This window comes from Haliotis cracherodii, unplaced genomic scaffold, assembly GCF_022045235.1.
Source record: "Haliotis cracherodii isolate W230 unplaced genomic scaffold, xgHalCrac1.p SCAF_14, whole genome shotgun sequence".
Classification (NCBI taxonomy): Eukaryota; Metazoa; Mollusca; class Gastropoda; order Lepetellida; family Haliotidae; genus Haliotis; species Haliotis cracherodii.
The window spans coordinates 22,251,834-22,268,849 of NW_027266269.1; the positions used below are offsets into that span (position 1 = coordinate 22,251,834).

The window sequence follows — 17,016 nt, forward strand, 5'->3', positions numbered from 1 at the left end:
GATCATAAAGGACATAACATTTAATAAAGTGAAATTCATTTTCGACAAACTTTTATGAACAAATTTAAAACAGTGCGGGCAGATTCTATTTTCTAAAAGGTTTGGTTTTTTTTAAATCGTCCTGTTTCGATGCAGATCTAAAACTAGCTAAAATGCGACGGTGGTCCCTGTATTTAAAACATAAGGAGCAACAACGTTAATATTCATAACATTATAAATATTAAGATTACAGGCAATTTTAACAACTTTAGTACTCCATGAACTTTTACATAGTAACCATTTTCTTCATCAAAGCGTTACAAGTACTGTTATTAAATCTTGGGGTAGTCTAAAAACATTAGCATGTAATGTAACAAATGGGGAGGAGAGACCCATGTCTCCATTAGTGGCTATACTGGAGGTACCGTTACTAACACCAAGAAATAATTTACCGACTCTATTTTGGATTAGATTAACGTTTTATCCTCATATACCAGAGTCATAGAACATTACCGGCTCAATAAGACTTTCATACAGTTTCATAAAAACATCATAAGACATACACCCAACAGAATAAGACAAAGCATGGCTGGCAGAATTGTACAACTCTTTCACAGTTTCACATATCTCGATGCTCGTCAACCCGTAGTCCCAGAAAACGATATGATTCTACATAGTGTTTGCCCAGCGTAGAGGAATGAAACCGATGATCTCGGTTGTGATTTCTAAAATGAATTACGTTTGTCTTATTCATATTCACTGACAGTTGCCAACGTGTTGACCATTCATGCAGTACATTAAGCATGGATTGTAATGAACATTCATTGGGGGCAGCTAATGCAATATCGGCAGCATACATTAAAATGGAGAGCATAGTCTCATCAACAAGTACGCCACAATTGAGATTGTTAATAGCCAGGTCGTTAACATACACAGAAAATATAGCTGGGGATAATTTACAGCCTTGCTTTACACCATGTTAAACAGTAAAACGTACTGTAAGAAATTTTCCTACACGTGCAGTACAATTGACATCGACATACAATCGACTGGATAGCATTCAATATCTTTCCTCGAACTCCAATATTCCTCAGCTTCGCTATAAACGGTGTCGAAGATTTTTTTTCATCAACAAATGTTACAAAGGTTGATTGTTTTGTTTTTTTCTATACTGAACTAAAGACGTTTAAACCTATAAATGATCAATACAGTCTCATTTGGATCTAAACTCATTTTGCTTATCAGCTATGATATTGTCCTTTTCAAGCCACTCAGTCTTTAATTGAGTACATAAGCATATACTTGTTAGGAATAGATGTTACAATGATACCAATGGTTTCTAAAATCCTTCATACCGCTCTTAGGAATAGGATGGATATATCGCTGTTCCACATAGCTGGTACAGTTCCATTTACAAAGCAATAGTTAATAATTCTGTACAACAAATCAACTGAACTGAATTTTTTTAACACTTCTGCAGGAATATCATCCACACCTGTAGCCTTTCCATTCTTAAGTCTAAAGACTAAAGACTAATGGGATGTCTGGTAGTAAACCTTACATGTTTATCATTTATCCCATCCATTTCTTGAACTAGCTACTCCGAATTGAGCCATAATTCATTCACCACAGTCCTCAGGTGAAATTCAAACATATCCACCTATAATTCACGACTACTGCAATCTTGTCAAATAACATGTGCTTGACATCAGGTCGATTTTATTGATATCTTGTAATGACTGTTGGAATATTATCTATGCATTATCCTGTCTAAAAATCTAGATATATTTACAATATCATGTATGCATTTTTGAATCATTGTATTCCGGAGTGGTCTTCATATAAACTTCTTGACCAATCCGCTTCATGTACATTTTCAGAAAAACAGAACATAACATGGGAATACCGTTCGAATTGAGCCTCGCTCAATTTCCCTGTGGGCTGTGATTTTTTATTTATTTTTTTAAAATGAAAATTGTACAGGGACTAGCTGTGCTACCACAATACTTGTGTTAATTAATATTGATAACATTGAATGTTAAACCATTTTTACAGTTTTGTCTAATTTTAGCGATAATGAAAACTGAGTAGAGATAAGATATATTGATGAACAGCGTCTTTATTACAGTAAGGAGCGACGCTTAGGTGTATGTTGTAACACCATTATCAAGCAAGTGATGTTGTTCATCCACAGATCTTATCCTCTCTCAATACTCCAACTTCTAAATTCCTCGCAAAGAAGATAATGATACTTGTTTTGAATCTTGCCATCGTACAAAATATTCTTCGCAAAGTATTCAAGAAACAATGTAATATTAATATGATATTACGCCATCAATATATGTTGTGCAATATTTGAGAGGTTGGCGCCTGTCGGGACGGTGTGAGATGCTAAAACTGTTCTTGTATAGTCTAGTATCCTTTGGCTAGTGACAGCTACCACTGTTTATTCCCATTCAAGTTGCTAACGGTGTTTCATCTAAACAGTATTATTGGAACGGAAATTAAAACATTACTTCATTCGTTATGCTACCATTTTTGAATATATGTCCATGAGATTAATCTGTTCATTTTTCCATATTTTTATTACGGAACTTATAGCTTTGTGTGGCATAAACGATCAAATAGTAAGATGACTACAATTAAAGGGCATTAACAACGAGAGGCTGTTCACATATATGTACATCATATATGTATCACGCGAATCATTTCTGATTTTACTCGACGTAAGAGCTAGAAACGTTACCTACTTCCGGCGCAGCGGTTCAAGATGTTGGCGCTATCTAGATTGGGTCCCTGACACATGCAGCTCTATTTGATGGGTGTATTGCACTTAATAAGCTGAACTTTTATAAATCTTTTTTTTGCAAATATATGCTAGTCACTCCAACTAATCATTGTTACTAAAATATATAGGATTGTTGTCGATAACGTGTCCATTCGTATGTCTGTTTTACGTCTGTTCTACTAATTATTGACACTAAGAAACTCGTACAATTTTTTAAATCGTTACTAAACGTGTTGTACTTGTCTACATCTTAATTGAAAAGTGGGAGAAAAGTTGCTTACTGTATTTTGCCGCCTTTGATGGTTCTGATGATCAAGATGACAACGTCAAAACCGTAGTATTCAGGAGTCGATGAGGATTCAGGAGTTTTTGAATTGATGCAGAGTCAAGGTTCATCCCTCCGACCCGTTGGGGGTTATTATAGGCCTAATAGTGCACCACGTGATTTATGTCCAGGCCCCCGTGACATGCAGTTGTCATGTGACATGTAATTAACTAATTGAATTGCAAAAACAATTCCGACAGCAAATAACCGCATCCACAACAACAATGCGTGGATGCAAAGAAAGAAACCATTTTAAACCCCTTTCTGTATATTTGTATTTGTATCCCTTTCTGAAACTATCATTCTACAAACAGTTGTGTTCACCGCCCATTGTGATACTTCTACTTAAGAAAATAAAAAAAGATGTTTATTTAGTCATTTGACATGCGTTCATTGTAAACAAAGATTAGTGTGAAAGGATTACTAAGTTTGTCATCCAGTATAATGCACTTCCTCGATTAGCATAATTAGAACAGAGTTTGTAATTAGTTATATCCTGACTCCAGTTAACCAAGGCAGCTACATCAGTTGTGATTTATGAATTTGTGGAATCTTAATAAATAAACGACCGCCTGTCGAATGCACACCAACCTTAATAACCACCTAAAAAAAATTAAAAAACACACTACAGGTAACTGCCCACACTGCAAACAACCAGAAACCCCAGAACACGCACTCATCCACTGCACACACTACCTAACACATCGAACCGCATTACAAACCACCCTCAATCTAAACAAGGCTCTCACTCTAGAAGCAATACTTAACCCACAAAATAAACTAGAAAAATTCAAGGCCTTAGGCGTATTCTTAATCAAAACGGAACTAATACAACGCATCTAAAACCATAATAACCTACCAAATCAAAATCACATAAACAAACAATCATCCACCATACCCAGCTCCCTTAGTTCTCCTCCCCAACCCCATCGGCATCTATTCCAAATCTCAAAATTCCCAAATTCTATATAAGCAACCCCTAAAGCCCCCTCTTGGGTTGCACAGACCACCCTCGCCCCTTTCGGAAACACATTAAATGGCCTGGCCGGGCCCGTGTGCGAAATACGCATCAGTCGGAAATCGCACGTTATATCTCCAAAGTAAGTAAGTAAGTAAGTAAGTCGTATGCATTCGAACATTGAACACGCACAGTCGCAGATGTTCCTTTCGTCCATTTGAGAGTGAACGTGAACGAAGCCGTGCAAGATGCTTTACAGCGATTTGTCTTCAGAACACATATTGAGCTCAGGTTTATTTATGATGATATTTTCATTCATTCATAGATATGGCGATCATGAGCGCTGACACTATATGTATTCGCAATAGAACATTTGGAAGACTAGACACAAATTGAGTCACAATATGACAACATCAAATCAAAGAATTTGTTTAATGCAACAGATTTAAGGCATTGAAATTGTACATTATTATAAAATACATGAGTGTCGCTACGTCTCATTTCAAATACCTAAATGAATTATTTATTAAAAAAAATAATTCAATATTACTTTGACTTTATAGCTAAAATTATGGAGTCTTGCATGTCGAGCCAATAAACTATAGTACATATTATTCACCTTGGAATTTCTGTTTACTGTGCTTGCGGTGGGGTCCACCGAATTCCCAAAATGGACAGTTCCAAATACTACTGCGTAAAATATTAATGCCGATTTGGAGAAAATTACCAAATGAATGAATGCAAGTAAAACTTAATCCAGGGAAAAAGAAAACTGTTCAATATCACGTCAAAGTGTGCCCAAGTGCAAAACCTAATCTTAAAATGAAAGGACTTTGGTATTAATATTTCAGTCAGATTCTGATATTGGCGAGTTAAAGAGGTAAGCCCTATGATTAATTGTCTTAAATACCTTTCTGGTGTCCACCGCCGTGAACCATACTCACTCACTCAGATAAATAACCCCTTTGACATAAGTCATTAACAAGCATATATATATTGCCAATATTTTGCTCCCATGTTTTGGATAATTGTACCAAAGAACAAGAATTAATCCTAGAATGTCTACACATAAATTCATTACGGACGCTGAAATAATGCCGATGAGACGTTAATTTTTACCTCGCCCACTCACTGATTACGGACTATTTGTGGGGCGATAAGAGGTACAAGCCACGAGAAAATGTAGAATGAGACCAACGTAGCCATTACACCTTTTTACAAGATGGAAAACATCTTTGCTGTTAGTGATTACATATAAAGAAATCTAACCAATTCACAGGTTTTACGTTGTAGAACTGAATGCTATGCCAAGTCATTCCTACCTGATACCATTAATAATTGGAATAGTCACAGGAAAAAGAGGATTATTAAACTTGGACAATGTTATATTCAGTTAAGCCATGATACCAGATTTTGTCACTTTAAACTTCCCTCGGCTTAAAAAACACATCTCAGATAACACATCATGCATGCTCTTGTGGCTGTCACAATGGTACACAGCATTAATTTTTTCACATGCCCCCACTACAATATATTAAGAAACGATTCTATTCTAAAGGTTAAGTGAGTTTCTAATCAGTGGTTTATTGGAAACAATTTGAACAGTGCCTAATTTAGCTATTTTGAAATCGGCCATGTACATCCGACGTTCGGGTGGATTTGCATATATATAATAACTAGTAGTAAGAATTAATACATACTTTGAGACACGTATTAAGTATTAAACAGTTAAATAGCTTTTCTTAGGAAACCCCTTTCCATCAACCGCACTGTTGACCTATCTTTTTTGTTCTGTTTTGATGTATTGATGTATTATTTAATACAATATGTATATCTCCCCTCATCCCAATGTTAATAAAAGGAAGCTTTGTGGGGACTTTTTGGGATATAAGAAATGAATACAGACTGCCATATTGTCTGAATGTCCTAATAATCACCGTGTGTGACCACGTAGACAGGATATCATTCGGGTTTCTCATAATTACTCCATGAGCATGCTTGGTATTGTAGCTTGGGGATATTAAATGTAAGTTTGTTATCAGAGGAGATTGATAGTGAACTTTTAGTACCAGTTAGATATGATATCTATATGACTTCTTTCTGTTTGACAAAGGATTAAGGGTATATGTGTGGGTAATCCTTCCACGCTGATGAAAGAAAGTCACTCCACTAGTTCATGTAATCTACGTCAAATAAGATCAGAACACAAGCATTATTACAACATACTCAGGATACCAATAACAACGAAATGTACAAATTAACAAACATGATCAATATTATTATTACATGTTAATGCCATGTATGTAAATATAGCTATATAAACATATGTTTAATTTTTCAGCTTGTGTGAAGTCGTCCATAAATACAAGAAAACGTATATTTTCCCAAAATGATATTACCCTCAAAAGGGCAATTATATTCATGTTACATTTTTTCAGTCTCTTTTTTAATTCGAATTACATAACATTTATGTTACTTTGATTTTATTAGACCCATGTTGTTGTTACAGACCCAGGGATTGACTAGGTTCATTGCATGTCATAAAAGTGCCGGGACATAATATGGTGGCAATACATTCTCTAATTAACACCTGTCACAAAGGGACGGGCAATTTGGGTTTGTCCTCAGGGAATGTGTTATGCAATTTGTGTATTCACGAAATAACATTCAACAAATTATGTACATGGTCCTGTGATGTAGGATTGATGCATTCGTACTTCTTATAAATAAATGAATTGCATTTTTTTCTTAACCGTGTGCGAAATACGCATAATGTCGGAAAGCGCAAGTTAAATACTGACTTCATCCCAAAATAAATCACAAACCCTCTCTTATAATTTGTATATTATTCTATATTTTAATTATGTAAATCACGTTCCTGTCACTTTTAATGTAGAATACGTTAGTCACTCAACCAATTCCATTATTATTTTCCCAAAGATCAAAGGTTAAAGCAGTTATCAAGATTTATTTTCCATATCTTTAGAAATACTTAATCTTTACATTGAAACTGCCATCATGATGTATTATTATTATTATTATTATTGATGTACATATGGTTTGCACCCAATCATGCGCGTGCCAAATTATACAGCGTCAAGCTTTTAGAGCGCCAGCTAAGTTTTCCAAAGTAGAAATTAAGCCAAATGAATATATATCAAGTTTCCTTTTGCTAGAACATATGCATGCTGTTGTGTTTTTTCAAGGTAATCTTCGTTCTCTCATTGATAACAATATTAAAAGAACAAGTATTATAAAATATAATACGGGAATTTATTACACAGGTTATTTACGCATCCGGTTGCTCATAATACAATATTCCCAAGGACTACCATTTACAAAACGCGATTTTTCCGCGTTAACGCCGAGATTTCACATTATAACAATGTATATCTACAATGAAACCGACAGCTCAGAACAAACCAAATTCAACACTTTTAAGTAGTGATTAAATAGTTTTCATCCTCTGTGCAATCCACTCTGTTGGCATGTGTGCACGAGAGCATGTTACAAAACACATCGCGGCCTCCCCGTAAAACGAATCCAAGCTCAAACACTTTCAATACAGAAGTTACCGCCAATGCAATCGCCCCCGACAGCTAATCCTCTCTGTGCATTTGACCATAAAGTCTACCCACATACCAAGCACCGCGCCAGGAAAAGTACCAGACGCCTCAACCGCCCACCCGTCAATATCATTGCAAGGACAGTATGTACTCCCGCTAACAGTGTGGAGTACTAATTAAACACTCCAGTAATGTTACCCGCCATTATATCAGTTTTTTGTAACTTCTGATACTATTTTGCACATACAAAACAAATATAGAGCAATACATAGCAATTATCCTCCTTTACCAACATATACAAAGAAACACAGTGCTCAACTTAAAACACTTCAATTTGCACATATATAATAATTATACACAAATACATAATAATTATCTCCCTTTACCAATATATACAAAGAAAACACAATATTTTCGTTGTATTTTAAAAAAATAATCTTTGATAATATTTTGTAGATGATTTTTCCAAGGACTACCGTTTTACAAAACGCGATTTTCCGCGTTTCCGCCGAGATTTCACAAAATAACAATGTATATCTACAATGAAACCGACAGCTCAGAACAAACCAAATGCAACCCTTTAAAGTAGTGATAAAATAGTTTTCATCCTCTGTGCAATCCACTCTGTTGGCATATGTGCACGAGAGCATGTTACAAAACACATCGCGGCCTCCCCGTAAAACGAATCCAAGCTCAAACACTTTCAATACAGAAGCTACCGCCACTGCAATCACCCCCGACAGCTAATCCTCTCTGTGCATTTGACCATAAAGTCTACCCACATACCAAGCACCGCGCCAGGAAAAGTACCAGACGCCTCAACCGCCCACCCGTCAATATCATTGCAAGGACAGTATGTACTCCCGCTAACAGTGTGGAGTACTAATTAAACATTCCAGTAATGTTTCCCGCCACTATATCAGTTTTTTGTAACTTCTGATACTATTTTTCACATACAAAACAATTATAGAGCAATACATAGCAATTATCCTCCTTTACCAACATATACAAAGAAACACAGTGCTCAACACTTCAATTTGCACATATATAATAATTATTCACAAATACAGAATAATTATCTCCCTTTACCAAAATATACAAAGAAAACAAATTTGGATATACCAAATTATATTTTTGTATATGTCGTATATACAAACTTGTATATTTTTGTATATATCATCATTCCAATCTTGTATATCCTTTGGAAATATCATCTTTCCAAAGGATATACAAGCTTGTATATATGGATTTTTTTTGCAGTGTGATCTTGTCCTTTTTGATAAATCCAATGAAATCATTTATATCATTGAATTTTCTGTCCTTTTGGACACGAATGTGATTGACAAGATTCAGGAAAAACATGACAAATATGCGGACCTCGCTTTTGAAATGTCACGCTTGCATTCCAAGTACCAAGTTGTCCTACTCCCCATTGTTCTCGGTGCATTACGTTTGGTACCTCCAAATCTGTTGACTGACATTGGGAGTGTACTCAGGTTTTCTACCAGGAATATAGCCCTTCTGACATTCTGGATAACGCAGAATGCTGCAGTGTTGGGGAGTTGTCACATTCTCCAAAACGTTCAGGGTGGGTTTGACTAGGCAGTGCTTCCTGGGAGAAGTCCCTTTCGTTATCTGGGCTGTGTGTAGAGGGGGGCAAGAACCCTGAGCTGATAATGAGCCAAGCCAGCCTGACTGTGCCAGGATCACATAAATCCTCTTTGCTGCATTTTTTATTTTAAATCGGTAAATAATAACAATGTAGATATGTGTAGTGCTGATGCTTTTATGACATCGTGTCACCTAAAACGCACCTAGTCAACTGATCAGTTACATTGAGTGTTCAATCCAAAAGACAACCTTTAGGAACCTTTAGGGTAGTGTCATGTTTTTCATTCTTGCATATCAATACCATATTTTAATATAATCTTTCGAGTATATCATTTAATATAATTTTTTGAGACAACAATCAGTTACCTGAATCGACCTGAAACCCTGTAGATGTAATAAATACATTCAGAATTGATAATTTTTCCTAAATTTACTCCGTGGACGTATTAATAGCTGTGTAAAATAACTACTTGGTTTGAAATAGTCAAGTTGTGGACGTATGTGGAAATAAACTTTACAATACCTATTGATGTTGGGTGTCTGTTCGTCGCAGCTAGGGCCTTCTTCCTGTTATATAATTCTGTTGTTGCAGTGGCCAACAATTGTGTCCCCTCTGTAATATAAATGGGTATATTATGTTAAACTAGACACAGGATTGCATTACATGTCAATACACCAGTAGTAAAGGCCTTAGTAAAACTTTCAAAATACTTTATGTTAGACATGTAGAAGACATTTCCAAATTTGACACATAAATGACAAAAATGATGCAATTCCCTGTATTGACTTGTTTGGTGGTGAACAGCTGACTTACCAAAGTTATAAACATTTCCGGTTGAAGGAATTTACTTCAGTTTTGGGCAAACAGATGCCAAATGCAGTGCAGCTTTGACACAGAAAAAACGTTTGCTAATAGCTACGTTAAAATGAAAATGATAATCACTTTCCGTTTTTATTTCTCTTACAGACATCTCATAGGAAGAGGATTGGTGCAGTACACAAAGAGGCAGAACTACACTGCAATCCACCCGCGAGGGAAGACCTACAGTCGACTCTGCTTTTGTCAAACATGTCTAATGAATATGGAAAGGCTTTTGTAGCATCTACTTTTATGTACCAAGTTTGATTGACATACAGTAAATATATCACAAGATACCATTTAAAGGAACTTTCCTTCCGATTATGACCTGGAGGATGACCTCGACCTTTGTCTTGACCAAAATATGCCCCAGGGCTAAAAGGAATATGTATATGATAGGATATCAATAGGATGTGAAAGCTAGGCATGGTTCCAAAAAACCAGTGCTGGTTTGCCATTTGCATGGTGGTCAGGCTTGCTGACTTGTTTGATGCATGTCATCGATCTCAATTGCGTGGATCGATACTCATGATGTCAATCACTGGATTGTCTGGTCCAGACTCGATTATTTACAGGCCGCCATCATATAGCTGGAATATTGCTGAGTGCGGTGTTAAACAACAAACAAACAAATAGCATTGGGCTGCTTATTTAATTAGTCCCAAATATTGATTTATGGAAGTCTTTCAAACTTAAGACACATATCGACACTCACCTTGTGTAAGCTCTACCAGTTCCAGTGACTTTTTCTGACCTCTTGGTCTGCTTTTAATTAGGTCACTCAAGGGCCCACTGACACATTCGTTTTCACTTTCATCTTCTGAAAGCAGTACAATTGGGTCTTCCGTGTTAGGGCCAGTGTTTGTGCTGGCTTCAGTGATGCAAAATAATCCTTCTGTATCCTGTATACTCATCGTGTTCTGCTTCCCTTCATCTTCAGTACAACTTGTGGACAGAACATCTGTTTCAGGGTTGAATTCATTGCTGACAAACACAGATTCCTCATCAAAAGTACCATTGGTACCATTGGAATCATCATCGCCATCGCCCACGCTACTCTCACTTGATGAACTCATTTTGAAGCGCTTGATTTAAGAATCAGGAATCTGTGGACAAACTGAACCTTAACTATACATACATGCAAGTGACATTACAGTAGGTGTATTTGTACATAGCCATACTTTCCGAACAGTGTTAGGTGGTTGTTTTACTCTCTTTGTCAGCGCACGCAACTACAATCTCATTTAAATCAAATCTGAGGACATCCAATTATGGGTCACGTCAGAACGACCTTTCATCCGACCAATAAGTGTTGCTTACCAGATAAGGAATGTGTTTTCTAATCATGCAAGCTCGAAAAGGTTAAGACAGGGTCTTCCAAACAATAGATGCTTGCTGTACGACTGATTCCGTCAAAATCATCGTCTTTCTCTTGCTTCAATGGGATAAACATTTGAAATGGAAGAGACTTTCCATAACCCGTGGAGGTACTGCCATACAATCTCAGCCATCTATTAGTTGTTGCACTATCTTGTTTTGTTTAATTTTCTAATTTTTAATCAAGCTCGCGAAAAGTCGTTCTGGCGGGACCTGTAATGGGATGTCTCCAGATATAAATGTAGACGTAGCGAGCACTAAGATCTGTTTGGATTAGATTGAAGCATTTATGACAATTCATGAACTCCCTTGCATCAATTTCCTTCTGGATCGAGGGTGATCTCGATCTTTGACATGACCAAAATATGCCCCAGGGCTAAAAAGAATATGTATATGATAGGATATCAATAGGATGTGAAAGCTCTATCACACCTGAGCACCTTTAGAATACAGTACCACAACTTCTCGTAAACAAACATTAAAAACTCTCAACATCTCTGGGCTTATTCAATAACATTGTGTATAGATATGATAGATCACTGGGAGGAGCTTATGCACACTCGATGACCCCTGGGCACTGGGCACTGGGCACTGGGTATTGTTTCGTCGGTGTGACTACAAATTACATCATAGGGTATGGTGACGTGTTTGAAAAGTTTCTGACACTGGGTCTAGATTTTCGAAACGATCTCAGCTACGATTAATCTTAACAACTTACATTCAAAGATAAGATATCTTAAGTTTAAGATCAGATACATTTTCGAAACTATTTTAAATGTGTCGCAGATCGTACAAGGTTACGATACCTATCGTAACTCTGACAGAGAACTCATTTGTGTTAGAGATTGGTGTTTCCCATGACGTCACGGGGATTTCCCAGCCGCTGACAATAAGAACAGCATGGAGAAGTGACACAGAATTCATCATCACATTGTCAGGTCACACTGTTTATGTGGCAACTATTTGAGTGACATTCCGTACAATCCTACATTTGTCCTACATGTAGACGTTTTGTTCTAATGATAAAAGATGCCATGACTTCCCGAACAGAAATAGCATTCGTGTGCCATGCAAAGGCATTTTTAAAACCAAATAAATGTTATAATCAATAAGTGTAGTGTAACCACATTGTGGCTATTAGAATTGAAATAATGTGCAAAAAGATATTGCACTATTTTCCCTTTTTAATGTGAACACATCGCGTACAAAGTCAAGGACGAAAGTAAGGGACGTTATTGACAATGACTAGACGTGACGTTTGATCGAACAGCAGGCGTTCACCCTTTAAGATGCGTGTTCAAGTCTGATGTTACCTTATGTATACGGGGTCAGTTTAACAATACTGCTTGTTTTTTGTGTTTATGTCCAAAGTCAAGTTTACAGAGGAAACACCAACATTATACCTGGAAACACTCAAAACAAAAATTGTTCAGAAAAGCAGCACGTGCGTGTTATAATAACAATGTAAGCTTGAGAAATATGTTTGGTTATCTATATAGCCAATATATTTCACGAATAAACAAAGGACTCAAATACAATATGAAATAATGCAAACTTATTTTATTTGTCAGCCTTTGTGTTATTTCCAACGACAATTCAACGCATTTAAGTATTCAAATCTTCACAAATAGTTTCATGCTACCATGGTCTTCAATGTAATAAAATTGGCGATACGCCTTACATTTGCAGCACACAGACATCTTGCACGGGCCTACATATGTGCGTTTACAAATAATTGAAGATGAAATAACGTTCAGAATAAAACAACTCATTTTAAATGTTACCTTTTTATCAAAACTTCCTCTTACATCTGATTTACATTATTTTATTCTTACATTATGTTTTAGAAATATGCCAAATGAAAATCTACCATGCATTTATCAATCAGTTACTCAGTTGTTATATACATACCAGTCATCATACTTTAAAATAAAATAATTACTCATATTTTTCTGCCCCTTATAATAATGTGTCCCACCATTAAATGTGCTTTGAGTCATGACAGGTGTTAATTTATTGATTTCTTACAGAATTCTGATACTCATGCTCTGAAAGTAGTAGTATTACAGAAACTTGTGGAGCACCTTTAGAATACAGTACCACAACTTCTCGTGAGGACCGTCTCTGCTGTAGGTCACATGTCTCAAAGACAAGCAACCAGTTTTTGTGAGAACCCGTTGACGCGAACTCGCGGCCTTCGGATCGTTAGCCTGACAGCTAACCGACTCAGCTACGTCCATACTGTGCAAATTTACCTAGTCATGCCTACGACATTACGGAACTAAACAAAAAGGGTCGAATAGGTGATGGACACATAGGAAGGTTACAGTTAGGCATGGTGTCTCGTGGCTTTGGTCTACGGACGCTTACAAATGATACCGATGCCATTTGGCACAGTCGTCCCATTTATAACCATTTTAGCCTCTTGAATTACGAGAAAAACGAAATAAAAAACACATTTAAGAAAAGTGCTTTCGTAAACTAGCGCTTGCTATAAAATGCGCCGCCGCAGGCTATATTTAGTAAACAAATATTCAAATCTTTCCACACCGCTTTGCGTATTAAATGACATTTCGTGTAGAGATGATAGATCACTGGGATGAGCTTATGTACACACGGTGACCCCTGACGTCACATGGCATTGTTTCGACGGTGTGACTGGCAACAAAATACTAGAAATTACGTCATAGGGTATTGTCACGTGTTTGAATAGTTTGTGGTACTGTATTCTAAAGGTAGGCCAATCATAGTTATATCTTCTTGTTTTAGTACCATAATATCTATTATTTTGTTGACAAATTATTTCCCTTACAACCCATACAGTGCTACACTATCCTTCTGTGGCTATAAATCCTGATTGTCATTCAATAGTTCTTCAAGACACCTATCATATTAAGTCTATTTATTAGATATAATAATCAAATAGAAAATATGATTTTAGAATGTTTATAATAAAAAAATGGATGATGACATCAATGCAAATTGGCCCCCCATTCATTTCAAGTAGATAAATGCATTTATTTAAGTTATTTGTATTTGCATATAACAGATTATATTTATATATGTTTCAGTAAGTGTCTATAATCAGGCAATATGTATATTGCCTGAAAAATGGGGCTGGATTTAGACAGATGAATGAGACTGAAATGAATTAGTCTCCTTAATTTAATCTCCTCATTTTTTTTTAATCTCTTTTGATATAACGAAGGTTAAATGAACTTATGTAAGTAATGAAATGTTTCCACAATGAATTGAATGGATCTTCAAACACGAAAGAATACTGGAGCCCTTTTTATGCTACTTATCTATATAGCAACAGATAATGACTGTTAAACATGCATGCATGTGTAATCTAATACTAGCATACATGCACAAGTATACAAAGATAGCAAATAAAGTAATAACAGTCATTGTGCAATGCAGATATCAATAAAGAGAAGAAGAAAAAGTGTAAAGAGAAAAAAGGTAATATTAATAATTTGTTTACGTGGGAATATGAAACATCAGTCTCGAATAAGAAAACACAAAAAACAAAACCCTATTGAAAATTTAGAATGTGCTTTATCTATATTACAATCATCTGATGATTGTCAAGGCAAACTGGATGTAGACACTGCAATATTCATACAAACATAATTAAAGAGATTTAAATTTTTTATGAATATATTGTTTTAATTAATAAGATGAAAAAATTCAGTTGGTATAAGTACCCTTGAATATGTATTTAAACTTATATATAGTGTCTTCTGTGTCTGAAAAAAATATATATTTCTATTTTTTTAAATTTAGAAAAGACCATAAAAATATATCTTTTATTTATCATATTGAAATATAATCATGGTTGTATTTGGCAACAAACAGGCACGCTTCATCCATAAAATCTTTTTATACAATATGCACAAATTAACCCTTAAATATTTCTTTATTTTGAACATTATATCATGATATCTAGTTTCTTTTAAAAGTTCTTGAAAACATTTCTCACTTCTCTCAGTTATATTAACGATGAATACTTGCATGTGTCGCTTTCAAAATTCACAACATTTAGGCTACTGGCATCTTTATGTTGCATAAGACCTTCACATTTCGCCTACTGCATCGCCTCACCGCTGTACATACTGAAATGCATGCATATGATGTTGCCTGCTTGGCGATACTACAACCTAGATATGGGTACGTGTACAATGAAAATCTACTTCCTTTTCAAAAGTGTGATATTCAAACTTCAAGCGCAACACTTTCAGTACCGATTGCAAAACGTCTACAAAGCGACCTGGCATGAACGATCAGCTGATCTCACCCCTCGCTTCGAACGGCTATCAAGTGGTTAACTGTACAATATAATCAGCCGTGGTCATCCCTTATGTATCAATGAATCATGGAACATCTATTTCCGGACATGACAAAAGATAGATCATTGTTTAGGCGAAAAGATATACTGCCTATACACCAGCGTGAACATTGCCGAAAGAAGTGAAAGCTATACTGGTTAACCGTCTATAGGTGTCATATTAACATGTACCGCTCGTATTGCGCATACCACATGCGCCACCAGTTTAATGTTGGACCGTCCGGGTCAGCGCATCTAGCGGGTTAGTGAAGGGAAGATAAATTGAAAAAGATCAGCCAATTTTTCCAAATTTGAAAGTGACTGAATTTATCAGTGCCTGTTTCTTTTAAAAGTTCTTGAAAACATTTCTCACTTCTCTCAGTTATATACCTGATAAATACTTACATGTGTCGCTTTCAAAATTCACAACATTTAGGCTACTGGCAACTTTACGTTGAATAATACCTTCACATTTCGCCTACTGCATCGCCTTACCGCTGTACATACTGAAATGCATGCATATGATGTAGCCTGCTTGGCGATACTACAACCTAGATATGGGTACGTGTACAATGGGGAAGATAAATTGAAACAGATCACCCAATTTTGCCAAATTTGAAAGTGACACTGTACCAACTAACCAGGATGTTCTCGGACCCGAACAATAAGTTAACGAAAGCACTCGTGATCCTTCCAATGACACACTGAAGGGAAAACTACTGTGACCTGGATATCAATGTGAGCTGTGAGCCAGCGTGCACACGTTTGCAATAGTAACAGTAGGGGGTCACGCAACATTAAGACGACGCAATAAACTGGTTCCTTCTACATGTAGTTTTAACGTATCTACATTTGTTTTAGCTTGAAGTCCAATTGTACAATTTTATAACAATTTTAACATAATGAAGACATGGTCGCAATCGTAGCCGCAGATGTCTTTGTTCCAAGTAAGACCGCCTACGTGGTCAAGTGGTAGAACGTCCGGAGAGCGGTTCGATCCCCATCCGCGTCATACCAAAAGACATTAAAAGATAGTGCTTGTTGTTACCCTGTCTGGCGCTAGGCATGAAGGGCGAAAACAAGGACTGGTCGGCTCGAAGTCAGTATACTGTGTCCTGGTGGGGTAATCATGTTAAACTGCGGGATGATATCTCAGTGTGCTAGCACTATAAATCGGCATCAGTCTGGACCAGTACAATCAGCCACACACAAACATGTACATG

General features: G+C 36.3%; 1 protein-coding gene across 1 annotated transcript in view; it reads right to left on the reverse strand.

The window, feature by feature from the left end:
• The window catches only part of LOC139460295 (uncharacterized), a 61,961-nt gene that overhangs the window by 13,782 nt on the left and 31,163 nt on the right, over positions 1–17,016 (reverse strand). Inside the window, exons 2-3 of the mRNA XM_071241791.1 lie at positions 10,802–11,203; positions 9,751–9,840 (exon numbers count right to left, since the gene is read on the reverse strand). Coding sequence (XP_071097892.1) covers positions 9,751–9,840; positions 10,802–11,162 — 451 coding nt within the window. The 5' untranslated portion in view covers positions 11,163–11,203. The remainder of the gene's footprint in view (positions 1–9,750; positions 9,841–10,801; positions 11,204–17,016) is intronic.